The 17,770-nt window shown below is 37.5% G+C and overlaps 1 protein-coding gene across 1 annotated transcript; it reads left to right on the top strand.

The window, feature by feature from the left end:
• Positions 1-246: 246 nt before the first annotated feature.
• Positions 247-17,329, top strand: LOC120534349 (interferon-induced very large GTPase 1-like). The gene is made up of 3 exons (XM_039761873.1): positions 247-376; positions 1,000-1,286; positions 10,431-17,329. Exons 2-3 carry the CDS (start codon positions 1,008-1,010, stop codon positions 15,615-15,617), a joined length of 5,466 nt encoding a protein of 1,821 aa, XP_039617807.1. The 5' UTR covers positions 247-376; positions 1,000-1,007; the 3' UTR covers positions 15,618-17,329.
• Positions 17,330-17,770: the final 441 nt, after the last annotated feature.

Below are 17,770 nucleotides of genomic sequence, written 5' to 3' on the forward strand. Positions count from 1 at the left end.
AAATGTCTGCGTTAAATATCCAGTACAGTAATCTACACCGACAGCTGAGGTCTGTGTAGTCGGAGTGCTCGATGTAGCAGTGACCTCCGTAGCGCATTCTGACGCCTCTGTCGTTCAGTATAGTGATCAAGTAATCGCACGTGTAAATGTAACCATGTAAAAAGTCCCGTTAACACCGGGACTACTTGGCGCGCACACACTGACGTCAATTAAAGAACATAACTGCGCACACTCTGACGTTACAAGCCAAACACGGAGTTTCTAAACATCTTTCCCCTGGAAGGAGTTTACCAAAAGCTCCGTTTTCAGGGACCTAAAATGCAGTTTGCGTGTGGACGAAAGGCCAAAACGGATACGTTTTAAAAAATATATCCAGGTATTTGTGGACAGGGTTATCTGTTTTCCATTCTGTGCATGATTTCCGGGAAAAGGGGAAAGAGAAACTTAACTGTAAAAGAAGCATCTTGCTCCTGGCATAACGCATTAATTCCGAGAAAGAAGAAAGGATTAATCTCCATTAGCTGAGGGGGGAGGGGAACCCTTAAGCTTGTTTTGTAATATATAAGATCAATATTTTATAAATATTTTTAAAGCATGTTTGTGATCTGAATTGCTTTACATACTCTGTAAATATCTTAGGGAAAGGTCACTGTACATCCGGGTACTTGGTGAAGTTATAAGATGATTCTAAGTAAAAGAGGGTGGAATAACAGTAAACAGTTAATATAAAGCTTCTAGTACAACATTAAAGAATTAAGTAACCTTTTGATTCATCATTTAAAATAATAATAGACCAGGTTTTCCTTAAACATAAACATATCTTTCAACAACATTAAAAAAAGAAATGCATTCTGTCCTGCAACATTTTGCATCAAATGTGTTGGTTGGGTGTGCTGGGGTAGAATTAAAGTATGTATTTTCCCATTTGCTTAATAAACCCAAAATCTAATAATTCTTAAATTCTTCTTAGTCTGAATTTTTCTCTCTTTCTATTTGTAGTAAAGATAATGGAAACTAACCAGTTGAATAGTGATCAGCTGACCTGCCCAGTGTGTCTGGAGTTCCTGCAGGATCCAGCATCTCTTCCGTGTGGACACAATTATTGCATGAAATGTATACAGGAGTACTGGCACCAGACAGAAGTCTATAATTGTCCACAGTGCCGGCAAACATTCCCATCAATTCCTGGTTTGGCTAAAAACATTCTCCTAGCTAATTTGGTTGAGAGTGTGAAGCAGGCTGGACTTTCTGGTTCTCCTCCTGATGAGTATGCATATGCAGTAACTGTAAGTATGACATTGAGAAAGTTCACTACACAGGTGATACATTCTACTTAAGTTTTAAAGCTAAGTTGAATAAGTGACCATGATTAGCAAGTTGAGAATGGCCCACAGACAGGTATGGTTGAGGAACAGTGAAATAACTGGGAATTAAAGTACTTTTTAAAGTTCATATACAATTACAATGAAATTGTACACTTTAGTGTATACCACAGACTAGTGAGAATGGTGAATTACTAACACAAGTTAAGGAATATGCAACACAGACAATTAATATATTTAACAGAATATCAGCTTATAAACAATAAATGAATATGATCAATAATGAACTGGAGGAGGAGTTGGCTGGCCTGCATTGTAGTAGAGAATTGGCAGACCTGACGCAGGTGTTCTTTAGAGAGATAATGTGCACCCCTAAGGTGACATGGGAGGAGATTCCAGACCAAACAGGTAGAGATAGGAGAGGTCATGGTCACAAGGCGTAAGGTAAAGGGTGCATACTGTCCGGGGTCATCAACCTCAGAATTAGAAATGTCATACCGTTTTCGGGTCCTTGCATAGCTGGACGGTGTCTCTGATGATTCTGAAGTGGTAGACAGTGATAAGGAGCCCCAATGGACCACCTCATAACCAGTTTCCAGAAAGGCTAGTGATATTTGGAGACTCAATCGTTAGGTGAATTGAAGCGCAGGTTTGTTCCAGAGACAGAGAGTCTCGCACAGTGTGTTGCCTTCCGGGTGTACAGGTGGGTTACCTCCCTGGAAGGGTGGATAGGTTCTTGGGCAGAGTGGGGATGTACCCAGTTGCATTTGCAAAAGCTGTGATTAAAGAAAATTCAAACAGAGAGTAAGTACAGAAACTATAGAAGTTACCAGATAAGGTAAAAAATCTCAAATCATAATCCTGTGTGTGAGAAGTTGGATTATGTGAAGCATTACAAATCTTTCCACTTAAAAAGTTTTTCCTTGTCTCCACTTTATTGAGTAGGACCTCCAGTTCGCATTTTAACAGGTGGAGGCCACTGGAAGGTTTTTGCCTTTGACTTTTCAGGATGGCAAAACACTGAATGTAAGATACTATATATATATTTATATTATTTGCATATACAAAGGGACATAATTCTGAGTCAGGGTGGGGCAGCAGATGCTTACACATGTGTTACATTTCACGCTGACTGGTATTTATGGAGCGGAAGTGCATTGAAGTTGGTTTTGTGCATCTGAATTTTTTTTTCTGCGGATGCATATTTCCACTTTTGTCTGTACACCACGTTTAGTATGAATTCTGCACACAGCGTTATACATGAGGCCCCAGGTCTTCACGAATGAGAAAAGCAAATGCACAGCATTCAAAACACCATGGGCACTTTATGAATGGATTCAGATTCCATTTGGCCTCGGAGGCATTTATTCATTATTTGGGAAAGACAGGCAAAACTGAAAAGGTAGGGAGGCACCAGTTATGTAAAACAGAATTTAAACGCTAGGCTCCTTCAATTGGATGGTGTACTACAGCTTAGTGAGAATGACTGAATTTGACCAGGAAGCATTAGGGATCAAGGCCTCATATTAGATGTGTTATAGAACCCTAAATACATACAATCATTTTTATTAAAATTTTGTTAATACTGAAAAGGCAACTTTACAGGGGTATATTATAGTCATAGAGAACTTAAACTACCTAAATATTTACTGAGATATACTTACAAATAACAGAGTTGAAAGAAGACATATTACAAAAAGTCATATTTGAAGTAGAGAATGCCCAGGGAAGTGTGACTTGGCTGATTCTGGGTGTATGAGCTATGAGGAGAGTTTGAAGTTGTATCTTTTCAGTTGAAGTTGTGGTCGCTGAAAGTTGGGAACGGCAAAAAAACGGACAGCAATATAAAATAAAAAACATTTTTTTTTTTATTCTTGGTGAGTAAGAGAGACTGCAGCACCCATCCCATGCCTCCAAAGAGACTGGAGCTGCCCCCCCAAAGCTCAGTGCCACTGGCTGGTCAGAACAGACAATTTTGCTTAAAAGAAGAAAAATCCTCTTTATATTACCTAGCTTATTCATTAGCCAAAGAGAAAAAAACATGACAGTTCATTTTGAGGTCATACTTAGATTGCTGTAAATTATGGTTACATCTTGATTTATTACATGCAGGAGTGCCCAGTTTCTTACCAAAATAAAGAGTTATCAGGGCACTCGCATTCCTAAAAATACGCCATTATCAGCACACAGACACAAGACCATTTTAAGCAGTTTCTTATAGTTCAGTACGTTAGTTATAAACAAATTACATTCTTATAGCTTTAATATCTTCATTAGATTTTGTTTGGTTAGATTAATAAATCCTTATTTATTAATCCATAAGGGACATGTTTCTTGTAGTTTTAAGCAAGAATTCAGAAAACGATCACATTGATTTATAATATCACAGGGTGTTCTGTTAGTATCAAGAGGTCAGTATTTTCACATAAAAGAATGCAAGTTAATCACATAATTCTGTGCATAAACTTAATTCCTTTACTACCTAAATGAAGATCAAATCATATAGCTCTCTGCAGCATGATTAATACAAAATATAGTCCTTGAGTTAAATACTTATAATCATTACAGTTAATAATGTTTTTTCTTCCTCAAAGCCAAATCAGAGATTAAGAGGTGACATGACTGAACTGTTTAAAATAATAATAGGAATTAATACAGTAGATCCTGGCAGTTTAAAAAAATTCTGAAAAAAGAAATACAGGGACACTGCTGAAAATGTGTTAAGTTTTTCTCCTCACAAAATATCATCGTCACATAAATTACCAAGCAGTGTGGTAAAGAGTAGGAATTCAGGAACTTTCAAATCTTAACTAGATGTTATTTTAGACATCTAGGAAGTAGGGTGAACAAGTTAATTGTGCTGAATGGCCTGTTCTCGTCACTTTTTTCTGTATTTCTAATGTGTATATGTACATTTGTTGTTGCTGGCATCATACACAAATGGTTGCAGAAATGTTTTGAATATTAGAGAATAGCTAAGTTATTGATAAGTGCACTTGCTTTAAATACAATCACTGTGGGTTCAATCCTTGTCTTACATAATTACCCTTTCCTTTATTTAAAGATTTCCCATCAGAATTTTGTAATGGCCCCAAAACCATTGTCCAGAGTGTGTTGTTGTTGTTTTTTTGCCCAGTTTGGGGCTACATCAGCATCACAGTCCTCCTGGTGCTTTTCCCCTGCTCAACTTTAATTAGTACACCAGTAACCCCTTACAATAGTTGTAGGTTTGGGAACTACATATCAAATCTTTTCATTTGAATTTTTAACATATCATTATGCAAAAGCAACTGCGGCAATATTCAGTACTTGATTGATTTTCCATAATATCTACTGAATGTAAAATTAAAATCTGCTTTCTAGCTAAAACTACATCAACTTCACCCATGTTGCCTGGTGGTGGTAATGATAAAATATATATATATAGCCTGAATTAAACTGAACTCAAAAGCTTTTAAACCCACCATGACATGTTGGTTTTTTTCCATATCACATACCTTGAAAAAGACATAGTACCTGCACATGTCTATATTAATGTGTAGTCATCTGAGCAACCAGTCATTGCAGGCAAATACCTCACATCCACCCGCAACTATCCAACCTGCTTCTCACTGGTTACAGGACTGAAGGGCCTACATGAAGCTGATTACTGTTATGAATCCACTAGTATTTCCAATTTATTCTGAAGAGAATAGCTGTTTTTTATTATCTGGAATCTTTTAATCAAGCTTATTTACATAATTCAAAGTCTATTTTGCAAGTTCAGAATTTATTACTCTTCATTTTCCAAGCTGTGAGATTTGAAACAAGATTACTGTTTAGTATATCCCACCCCCATTTTGTGTATAGGTAGCTATGCAGTTGCTACGGGCTCACCATCTGGAGGTCACACTCTATTGTGTCATTTATACAATCATTTACAGTGCATCTGGAAAGTATTCACAGCGCATCACTTTTTCCACATTTTGTTATGTTACAGCCTTATTCCAAAATGGATTAAATTAATTTTTTTCCCTCAGAATTCTACACACAACACCCCATAATGACAATGTGAAAAAAGTTTACCTGAGGTTTTTGCAAATTTATTAAAAATAAAAAAAATCGCATGTACATAAGTATTCACAGCCTTTGCTCAATACTTTGTCGATGCACCTTTGGCAGCAATTACAGCCTTAAGTCTTTTTGAATATGATGCCACAAGCTTGGCACACCTATCCTTGGTCAGTTTCACCCATTCGTCTTTGCAGCACCTCCCAAGCTCCATCAGGTTGGAAGGTGAGCGTCGCTGCACAGCCATTTTAAGATCTCTCCAGAGATGTTCAATCAGATTCAAGTTTGGGCTCTGGCTGGGCCACTCAAGGACATTCACAGAGTTGTCCTGAAGCCACTCCTTTGATATCTTGGCTGTGTGCTTAGGATTGTTGTCCTGCTGAAAGATGAACCGTCGCCCCAGTCTGAGGTCAAGAGTGCTCTGGAGCAGGTTTTCATCCAGGATGTCTCTGTACATTGTTACAGTCTTCTTTCCCTTTATCCTGACTAGTCTCCCAGTTCCTGCCGCTGAAAAACATCCCCACAGCATGATGCTGCCACCACCATGCTTCACTGTAGGGATGGTATTGGCCTGGTGATGAGCGGTGCCTGGTTTCCTCCAAACGTGACGCCTGGCATTCACACCAAAGAGTTCAATCTTTGTCTCATCAGACCAGATAATTTTGTTTCTCATGGTCTGAGAGTCCTTCAGGTGCCTTTTGGCAAACTCCAGGCGGGCTGCCATGTGCCTTTTACTAAGGAGTGGCTTCCGTCTGGCCACTCTACCATACAGGCCTGATTGGTGGATTGCTGCAGAGATGGTTGTCCTTCTGGAAGGTTCTCCTCTCTCCACAGAGGACCTCTGGAGCTCTGACAGAGTGACCATCGGGCTCTTGGTCACCTCCTTGACTAAGGCCCTTCTCCCCTGTTCGCTCAGTTTAGATGGCCGGCCAGCTCTAGAAAGAGTCCTTGTGGTTTCGAACTTCTTCCACTTACGGATGATGGAGGCCACTGTGCTCATTGGGACCTTCAAAGCAGCAGAATATTTTCTGTAACCTTCCCCAGATTTGTGCCTCGAGACAATCCTGTCTCGGAGGTCTACAGACAATTCCTTTGACTTCATGCTTGGTTTGTGCTCTGACATGAACTGTCAACTGTGGGACCTTATATAGACAGGTGTGTGCCTTTCCAAATCATGTCCAATCAACTGAATTTACCACAGGTGGACTCCAATTAAGCTGCAGAAACATCTCAAGGATGACCAGGGGAAACAGGACGCACCTGAGCTAAATTTTGAGTTTCATGGCAAAGGCTGTGAATACTTATGTACATGTGCTTTCTCGTTTTTTTTATTTTTAATAAATTTGCAAAAACCTCAAGTAAACTTTTTCACGTTGTCATTATGGGGTGTTGTGTGTAGAATTCTGAGGAAAAATGAATTTAATCCATTTTGGAATAAGGCTGTTACATAACAAACTGTGGAAAAAGTTATGTGCTGTGAATACTTTCCGGATGCACTGTATATAGTTTCTGGTTAGGATATGGCAATGTCCAATTTTTGGATATCTTTTGAATCTTGAATTTTCTTTTTTAGATTTTGACTGTGTGGTAAATAATCAAGCCTTGATACACAAAGAGGTTTGGGGCAGCCTCCCGTATACTTGTGAATTGGCTGCAAAATGCTAAGGTTTGAGGAGAAATGGTCTTTACCGACAAGAGTCCAAAACAGAACTGAACAGGTTAGGATATATATATATATATATATATATATATATATATATATATATATATATATATATATAGTTAATTTGGGTCTTGGGACCGGAACTGGAAATGAGGTCATCAGACTGCGACTTCTTGGGATGTGGAAATTGTCATTAGGAAGTGACGTCTTCTGGGGCAGAACTGGAAGTGACGTTTTCATGGGAGCCAGGTGGATTTTCCTGCATTTTGTCTGCGGGGAGATAAGAGAGAGGATTTGTGCACTCTGCCACCCCCTGACCTGACCGGGAATTACCTTCTCTTGAGCCCTTTAGATGCCTCCCATGTGCATGTGTGTGACAACTGATTTTGATTAACATTTTCAGTCTCTTCACAATGTCACTGCCTCCTTTTGTTAAATTCATCCCTTTGTCCGTTTTCCAATTTAGTCATAGCCAGAACATCAGCTCTCAGGCCAATGCACAGGCAAAAGAAAATACTAAAAACATTATAAATAACAAAACCAAATTGCATAATGTGGATATTTCATATTTTTTGCTGTTGTTTAACAAATGTTTTGTATTCTCAATGAGTGACGTCTATAGCTACAGAGATACAGATTATCTTTTCATAAATAAAACTTTAATATACTGAAAATGGCTTAGCTTTTCAAGAAAACAGAATAATATAGACTACAGTATGTATCTTAACATGTCTCTTGACCTTTCTACCTGTCCTTATGCGACTGCTATAAACTGTCCAAACTTTGGCATGGTGCTCCTTTCATTTTTACATTTCTCTTTTATGAAGTATAGAAAAAGTATAGTAATCATGAAAAAATTTGACCTCGAGGTTTTGATAAATTTTTACGTTTCAGACCTCCCAGAGTCCGAAAATACAGTTTTGTGGAATTATGTCTGTGTGTGTGTGTGTGTGTGTAAACACGATAACTCAAAAACGCAATGAGATAGATGGATGAAGTTTGGCATGTGGTTGTTACACCAAATTGTAGATCTGTATTAACTTCTGGGCCAAATCCATGAACTGGAAGTGATACTTTACCTGAACACATACTCAATTTATTTTATTTTTTATTCATGCATCTGCAGAGTCTGATTTATGCAACTTTACTTTTATAATAATTGTTCTATATATTATTGATTTGATTTCTTGTTGATGGTTCTTTAATTTACGAAACCATTGTCTTGCGGTTTACTCCTCAAATATCCATCCCCATATCTGAGTAGACAAGAAAGTCTAGGGGAGACCACTCCCGAATTTATTTTTTTTTTTTTTTACTGTACAATTGTACAAAACAAAAACAATAAAATAAATGTGTCATCTTTATCTTTATGCCCTTTGGTGATCAGTTCATCTTTTGCTCACTTAACTATTCACAGTAACGGACATTTTAAGCAAGGGTGCCCAGACTTTTTAATGCCGCTCTGGACCAAAAAGAAAACAAAGAATACAAGTAATAAACACAAGTAATATTGACACAGCTGTGTTTCCCCCAGATTACCATAGTTATGCAGCTTTTAGTTTGCTTCATAGGACAGTTCAGGAAATAGTGTGGCACATATTCAAAGAATTCCACAGACCAACTGTGTTCATTTTAAAATGCTTAATAAAAATTCAAAGCAAAACAGTTCACACAACAATAGAGAAAAATTGAAGGAAAGAAAGGAAAAGTCCTTGTTTAAAGAAAGTTATGTTTCATTTCTCTCTCTAAGTTTGGTCATACAGTGATACTTTTAAATGTTCATAACAAAAACGGTAAGAACAGTCAGAAAAGTGTTTGCTATCTCCTATTATTACTTCCTAACTGGCTAAAATAACACTCTGGTTTAGAGATATAGCAAAGAAAGTTTCATGTTAACTGGGCGCTGGGGGAGTTTGGGGGGGTTTGGTAAAAGACCAGTAACTATGAGAAGCTGATATTATTTTGAAATTAAACAGATAAGTGAATTTAATATTAACATTACCTTTCTTAGATTGGCTCTTACAATTAAGGCAAACACAATTAATCAAAATTTAAAAACAGATTTGGACCCCAGTCAGAGGAGGAACCCTGGCTGAAACATTTTTGCTTTCCTTACTCTTAATTCAATATATTTTCGAAGTGTATCAGTCAGGTTTCCTGGCACAACACTGTACAGAATCAGCCCTTCCTAAGGTTTCTAGTGGCTTTCTATTGATTCTGGTTGTTGTGCTGTTTTGATTTTGGTAGACCTAAATTCAGACTTTGATGCCATTGATCACTAAATCCTACATAAGAGATAAGACTTTGTCAGTGAAGATTGGTGGCTTTTCTTCTTCTTCAGCACCTATCACCTGTGGGGTTCCTCTGGGTTCCATTTTGGGCCATATCTTGTTCTCTTTGTATATGCATCCTTTAGGTTTGGTTTTTCAAAAACATAACATTTCTTTTCACTGGTATGGAGATGACACCGCCACTAAAACCAGATGAATCTCTCAAAACCATTATTACTTTTATTAGAAGATCTTAAGTGTTGGATGTCACAAAGCTTCCTTCAAATAAATGAAAGTAAAATTGAATTTAATATATTTGGATCTCCAAATTCTATCAAAAGTATATGTAATAATTTAGGACATTTTACAGCAAATGTGTGCACCCATGTCAGAAATCTTGGTGTCATCTTTGATCATTTTAGAGACTTAGAGATAGTTGTCCATGCATTTATTTCTTCTCATCTTGACTATTGTAATTGTCTCTATTTGGGCATTAGTCAATCCCGTTTGCAGCTGCTCATTTCCTGACTGGTTATAAGAAGGCAGTTCATATTCCTCCAGTGCTGACCTCTCTTCACAGACTGCCAGTAAAATGCAGAATACCATTTAATTTTTTTTTGTTTTCAAAGCAGTTAATGGTTTGAATCCATATGATTTCTCAGATATCCTAACCCAAGTTTTTGAGATTATCTGATCAAAAACCTATGTCCATCCCATGGTCTTGGTTGAAGATTAAGGGTAGGGTGATGATGCTTTTTCAGTGACTACCCTATTCTACAGTCAGACTTTAGACACCATTGATATTTAATTCATTTTTTTCATTGGCATATGGAAAAGATTAAAGGAAGTGGTGTTGTATTTTTATTACAGAATATGAATGGTTTGGTATGATTTTATTTTTGATATAATTTATATGTTTAATATATTTATTGATTTTGTCCTGAAGTTACTTTTTATTCTGTTTATGTACAGCACTTTGGTTAGCATTTGTTGTGTTTTTAAATGTGCTTTATAAATAAAATATTCATTGACTGATTAACTGCAGATGCAATAATCGTATGATTTTTATTACGGTAACATTAACGTTTTCAAATACAGTGCATATCTCTTTGTTTGTTTTTTAAGGTAAGAGCAAGAAAAGAAAATGTTCTAGAATCAAAAAATGAAAATGAGGAAAACCCACAGAAGCAGGCTACAAAAAGAGAGACCACATGGAAAATCAAAGAAAACAGTGAACCCAAAAAGGAAGAAAAGAATGGCTTTGCAATCAAAAAAGTGACAGAAGGTGCAGAGGATGATAGAAGAAATGAGGTAATGATGGAAACAAACTTAGAGCAGCATGCAGGTATGAAAGATGGAGAGAATGATGACTATATGAAGGAAAAACAACACGAATGCATTCCGGAGAAAAATGGAACAAATAAACAAACTGAAAACCATGAGCAGAAGGAAATGACAGAAAGTAAATGTATGACTGAGCATGGAAATGACCAGAAGGCGATACGAACAGAAAGTGCAAGAGAAATGAATGGCAAGGAGGTAAAGAGTGTGAAGGAGAAAGAATTCATCAGTTTGCTTGAAAAGCTGGGCCTCAAGGAACCCTATAAAAAAGCAATGTGTAAAACAGATGCAATTGTTATTAAGCAAATGTCTCTTTGTGAAATTCAGCCAAAGAATAACAAGGATCTGCCTTATTTCTATCTGGAAAGACTCATTATGATGGATTACAGAATGAGATATTTATTTTGTCAGGAAATTGACTCATCTACTTCAAATGAGAGACAGAAGAAAGGTGAGGTGGATTTATCACTTGATGACTTCTTTAGTGACAACTGTGAGGATAAAGAAGAGGTGGATACACATCAGTCAGGACACATCCATCCCATGGATCTCCAGATGGCTCTTCTCCACTGTTCTGATGACTTCCTGAAGCAGTATCTCTACTCCAAGCTCTATCTCTGCCAGTATGCTCTTCCCTTTTTGGTTCCTGATCCTTGCAGCTCAAACATTGAATTTCCTTTGTGGGCTTTTCGTCAAATTAAGATTGGCTGCAAAGATACAAACACACAGAGCAGTAAAGTGAGTTCTGTGGTTCAGACAGACATGCCGCTGGTATCTTTTATAAGACTTGGCTCATCATTAGTGTCTAAATCTCATATCATGAACATGGTCCTGAACAGACAGAAGCACAACACCTTCTTCCATCGACACTGCAAAGGCAGCAGGCGAGACAATGTGCTGATAGATGGTATGGTGGAGATTGCCTGGTTCAGCTCTGGTGGCAGGAAGGATGATGTCTTTGAAGACTGCATTGCATTCACCAACCTACATGGAGATGCCAGGCAATATGACAAGCAGGTCAATTTCTTACTTGAGATTTCTGCTGTCAATGTGGTTTTCATATCAGATTCAGGACTGAAAGAACAGGATAAAGTATTCCTGAAGAAGTTCTTTGATTCACCACAACCACTAATTTGTCTTCATGCTGATAAAGAAATAATTAAAGGGAGTAGATCAGGGCAAAAATTTAGAATAGGATTGAAGAATAGGAATGAAGCAGAACTTACAGAGGAGATCATCGCCATCCTCAGATATTGTCTGTCCATATCAAAGAAGACAATCCGAATAGAAGCATGTTCAGATATTGCAATGCAACATGGCTTTGTTGTTGATGAAGACAATAAAGACTGTAGAGAAGGAAGAGCCCTGGCAGAGGCCATTGTGTGTCTGGTTAAAGACAAGAGCTTACTAGAAAGGAAGGAGGCATTTCTGCCACTTCAAGGTCATATGTGGCACAAGTGGTGTCAGGAAGACAAAGAGCTTTACCGCTTAAAACAGAAAGGAAATAAAAGCATTGAACAGTACAGGAGTGAGATTGAGGGTAGAAAGAAGAGGATAAGGGAAGAGCAATTATGGAGAGCTTTCCCACTAAATGATCTCATGAAAAATCTGATTGATATCCTGCATTCACATTCAAAACCTATTAAAATGTATTTTCTCCAATGGCTGAAGGTCTTCCTGGATGAACTACTAGCAGATTCAGTTCCTGAACTTCAGCAGCAATACCACAAGACTTGGTTACAAATGCAGACACTACAAAATAAATTAAGCTTACCCAGTGAGATTAGTGAACTTCAGTCTGTATTGGATGAGTTGTCAAATCAAATCAGTGACTGTATCTTTGATCTCAAACACATCTTGAGAGAAATGGGGCAACTTTTTGAAGCCTCTCAGACAGTGAAAACAATTGATGGTAACTGCATTGCATCACTTCCTGGAATTGCATCTGAGCTCCTTATATCTGGTCATCCTCTGGAACTCATGGATGGAGATGCTGCCCATGTACCTGTGAAGTGGATTTGCTCAGTTTTGGATAAAGTGCAGGAGAAGCTAGGTGATGTGAGGCTTTTTGTATTGTCCGTACTTGGCCTTCAGAGCAGTGGCAAATCCACTTTACTGAATGCCATGTTTGGCCTGCAATTTGATGTGAGTGCAGGGAGGTGCACCAGAGGGGCCTTCATGCAGTTAATTAAAGTGGATGATGACATTCAAGCAGAGATAAAATATGATTATATTCTTGTTGTTGACACAGAGGGTTTGAGAGCAACAGAGCTGTCATACAAGAAATCATTAAGCCATGATAATGAGTTGGCTACATTTGTTATGGGTCTAGGCAACATGACTGTAATTAACATCTTTGGAGAAAATCCCTCAGAGATTCAAGACATTCTTCAGATTTCTGTTCAGGCTTTTTTAAGAATGAAGCAAGTGAATCTTTCTCCAAGCTGCCTCTTTGTCCATCAGAATGTTGAAGAGAATGGGGCTAAGGATAAAAATATGGAGGCTAGACGCCGACTGCAGGAGAAACTGGATGAGATGACTCGAGCTGCTGCAGAAGAGGAGGAGTGCAATGTAAAATGCTTCAGTGATGTCATCAGATTTGACGTAAACACACAAACTCATTACTTTGCTCATCTGTGGGAAGGCAACCCACCAATGGCTCCTCCTAATCCGAGTTACAGTCAGAATGTCCAGGACCTCAAAAGAGTCATTCTTAATGCAGCCGTGCCACAAGAGAGTCAACAGATCCCAAAGGTTTCTGATTTTAAATTGCGTGTCCAGGACCTCTGGACAGCTCTGCTCAGTGAAAATTTTGTTTTCAGTTTTAGAAACTCATTTGAGATTTCAACATATCATAGGCTGGAAGTGAAATACTGTGAATGGACCTGGGCACTGAGATGTTATGTACTAGAACTGGAGAATAAACTTGTCAATGAAATAGAAAATAATTCTAAAACCAAAACAGAAATTAATAAAGAGGTTAATCAGACATATAACAGAGTGAAAGAGGACATTGAGAAATATTTCAAACATGAGAGAAACCTGGAAATACTTGTTCAATGGAAAGCCAACATAGAGATAAAATATGAACAACTGAGGGATCAGCTCATTGAGGAATTGAACAGAAAATGTCAGATATTAATACAGGCAAAGAAAAGCTGCAAGAGGGTGGATGAGAATAGTACCAGACGTGAGCAGAATCTGTTGAAGCAAAGTAAAGATTTGGCAGAAAAACTGAGAACCAAAAACCCTAGTGAAACAGTGATGCAGGAGGAATTTGAAAAACTTTGGGAAGAATGGGAGAAAGAAACTGCCAGAGACTTCACTCCTCCTCCTGAGGTTGATATTGCAGGTGACATAGAGGCCATCCTTCTTAGCCATTTTAAACGCCATCCTTATGTATGTGATAAAGTTCAAAACAGAAAAGCAATGGAAGAGACTCTTGACACCCCTTCAAGTTATAATCCTCTTGAATTAGCAACAATGTTTATGGTTTACATTAAACAAAAGTGGAATGTTTTCAATGCTAGGAAACCAAAGCACACGAAGACAAAAATGTCTAAAGGTTTACTTTTAGAAGACTACAAGCAGACAGAAAGTATAACAAATAAAATCACAGAGGCAGTTATGAATTACATACATGAAAAAGAGAAGGAGAAAGTTGATTACAGTCCAAGCCACATGCATGGAGTTTTATCCATTATATCCAATGACTTAGAAGCTTCCAGTTCACAAATTCCAACAATCCAGTATAAAGAGGAGTACAGGTTTGATTTATCTCTTCATTTATGTGAAGTGGCAACCTTAAGGTTCACAAAAATGCATCGAGCGTTCCGTGCAGCCAATGACCCACTTCTCTACCTAAAGAGCATGAAGGACACTTACTACAAAATGTTTAAGACTCTCTGTAGAGGAGCGTCGTCTGTCACTATATTTGTTGACTTTCTGTCAAGTAAACTTGAGGCTGCCTTACATCAGGCTGTTTTGGATCAAGTCTGCATTGACATAGCAAATGAGATGAGGCAGAACTGCCTGCCACTTAAAGAAAGTAAAATCAATTTAGAATACCACCTGTTGAAAGACATGGCAGAGAAGGAGGACTTTAGTAGATTCTGGGAATACATTAAAGCTCCAAAGTATTTTTTTAAAAACTACATAAAAACTTGTGTTTATAATTATTGCATGGACAATAAGTTAATAAAGTCACTTTCTGAAAAGAGACTTGAAGAACTGAAGTCTGTAGTTTTAACTGCCATTTCTAAAGCAACAACAACTGCTCTGAAGTCACTGAAAAACATCAAGAACCCACAGAAAAGCAAATTGTCTAAATGGCTGGATGTGTTCTGTGAAGAACTTGAAAAATGCTTAAAATTGCCAAGAAACACCTTGACACATATGGAGGATGAGGAAATCAGTGACATGGACTTACTACAGGAGTCTCTAACAAAAGCACTAGCGACATCAGTGGAAAATATCAGTAAGAAGTTCGCTTCAGCTGCATTGGTTGACTTGAGGAATGCAAAACAACAGCCGGAGGACAGTCTCTTTGCGCTACTAAGTGGGTGCTGGGAGCAGTGTCCTTTCTGTGGTGCCATCTGCACAAACTCAATTGAAGGCCACAGTGGAGACCACAGTGTGCCTTTTCATCGACCTGAGGGAGTGAATGGTGGGCAGTGGTACAAAACAGATCATTTTGTCATTGATATTTGCACAAGTTCTGTTGCAAGTGACTGTTCCATTGTGCTGAGTGACACACATCATGTTCCATATAAACAATACAGAAAAGCAGGGCCAAAGTATGAAAGATGGAGAATTGTACCTGATGATTCAGAACTCAAATACTGGAAATGGTTTGTCTGCCGTTTCCAAAAGGAACTGGAGGACAAGTACCAGAGAAAGTTTGAGGGCCGGGGTAAAATTCCTTATCAGTGGAAGCAAATTAAAAAAACAGAAATTTTTGTTGAACTTTAAGCATTTTTTATAAATTCTGAAATCTTAGCAGTAATATTACATAAAATATAAATTTTGATTAGATGCCACATTACTCTAACATTCATCAGAATTGCTTTAACATTTTAAGTGCATGCATGTGTTTGAAACTTTTACAACTCCCATGACTACGGTGACATATCAGGATGATGAAAATGCAAAAGGCAATGAGCATATCCCATCTTTAGAACAGTGCTTTAGTTTTAAGAAGTGATAATGAAGTGAAAATGTTGTAGAAAATATACCCTGAGTGTTCATCTTATTGTATATGACGATGCTCTAGCTTTCATGGTGTTTTATTATGTGACTTTCAACTGCTTTGCTATAATATATTAAAAATGAAAGAGCTGGCCCATGGCAATGGCAGGCATGCTTGTTACAGGGGTGCTCAGACATGGCATGGCAGCTTCTGATGTAATTAACAATGAGTTTATACTGAGCAATAACATATACTGCATGTTATACTTTAAATGGCTTTTCACACAAAAGTGTCTATTTATTAATATATACAGTTTATAAAAGTGTTTTGCTTATACTAGTACTAGTATACACTGTATGGAATGACTTTAAGCTCAAGTCTACAGCCCTAAAACAAGACCATTTTATACCATGAAGCAGAGAGGCCCAAGGTTATGTCAAAAATCTTTTATTTAGTTAAAAAGATACCAGATTTCTTGTTAAAGAGAGGAAGGGAGAAATGTGTGACTATTTAGAATAACTACATCATTATAAAACAAACTCTTAAAAACAATATTTCAATAAACTGGGCAAGAGTACTGGACACGCCCTGTTGCTGGCTGTTTGTCTGTTACAATTTTATAGCTTCTAAGTGGAATTTTTGTGATGTTATTACGAACCAGCCTTTACTCCTTTTCTAAATGAAGTGACTGGACAAATTAAAAATAAATAAATAAATAGTGAGAGATAAAATTCTCTTATGTGTTTGTCCAAAGACTCTTGTCATGATGATGTGCTCCTCTCATGTACCTTGAAAAGCTGTTTGTGTCAAGAAGTCAAACCAACATTAATAGTCAAGGTAAATGCTACATTTGGTGCTTTGTTTTGATATCAGTTTACATTTGAGAAGTGTTATGTTTTATACCTAGGGCTTCAATTATATTTAACTTGTTTGGGACTTTATATGACACTTAATTTAGATGTGTGTTTCTGGAGTATCCCAATTCTCTAAAGTGGATTGGTGAAAATTAAAATATATTAAAATGCATTATGTAAATTGACCTAACTGACAAAGGGAGCTTTTTGGTTAGTTTTTTAGTCTGCTATGATGCTTTGAAGAAGGCACATGTGGGCTCAACCTATATAAATGCAAATAAAGAATGGTGATTTTGGAATTTCATATATAACAATGGCTCAAATCTCTTATTTATTAAGTGTTTTTTCCACAACAGTTTGGTGCTGTAACCCAGCTTATTGTAACTGTATCCTTCTTTGATTGCTGCTTTTAATGACAACTGCAAGTGTTCAGAGTGTCCGAGGAAGTGGACTGATGGTGAAGTAGGAAGTTTGGTGAGACTATTAACACACTTTAATGGGGGGATTGACTAACTGGAGGCTTAAAATGATCAGATCTGAATGCGCAGCAACATTGTTCGCATGAGAAATCTAGCAATAAGGGTAGTGTATAAAGAATGCAAGGGAAAATTTTGGCCAAAAAAAAGGTAGACTATGCTTTTTCTACATAACCAAAACTCTGGAAAAAAATGCAAGGAAAATCTCAGCGATATCAATGAAACAGTGTGCATAAACTACTAGCTTTAACAGGAAGTTATGGGTAAAGAAATCAATATTGCTAAGCACAGATACATTTTATATTCTAGAATATTATTAGAATAAAGTACTATAATGTTTAACTAACAAAAGAGCAGAACCTTGATTTTCAATATGCAATAGTGTGATGCACTAACTACCCTGAAGGCATTTTAAACACACAGAATTAGAATTATAAGGCATTTGATGTATGTGATATATTGATTGCTTTTCCCGTCCACTCCTTGTATTATATGTAACTAGGGGGTTACCTCCTGCTTACTTTGCTGGTCAACCTCTGTGGCCCGCGCTACACGCCAGGTTCTTTGTGTCTCTGCTGTTTGTGTTGCTGAACACACCCCAAGGAG

Source organism: Polypterus senegalus, chromosome 8, assembly GCF_016835505.1.
Source record: "Polypterus senegalus isolate Bchr_013 chromosome 8, ASM1683550v1, whole genome shotgun sequence".
NCBI lineage: Eukaryota > Metazoa > Chordata > Cladistia > Polypteriformes > Polypteridae > Polypterus > Polypterus senegalus.

Excerpts from the sequence above, each read along its gene's own strand:
- LOC120534349 (XM_039761873.1), top strand. The coding sequence starts at position 1,008 with ATGGAAACTAACCAGTTGAATAGTGATCAGCTGACCTGCCCAGTGTGT. Across the intron at positions 1,287-10,430 it reads AGTATGCATATGCAGTAACT|GTAAGAGCAAGAAAAGAAAA; the intron begins GTAAGTATGACA and ends TTGTTTTTTAAG.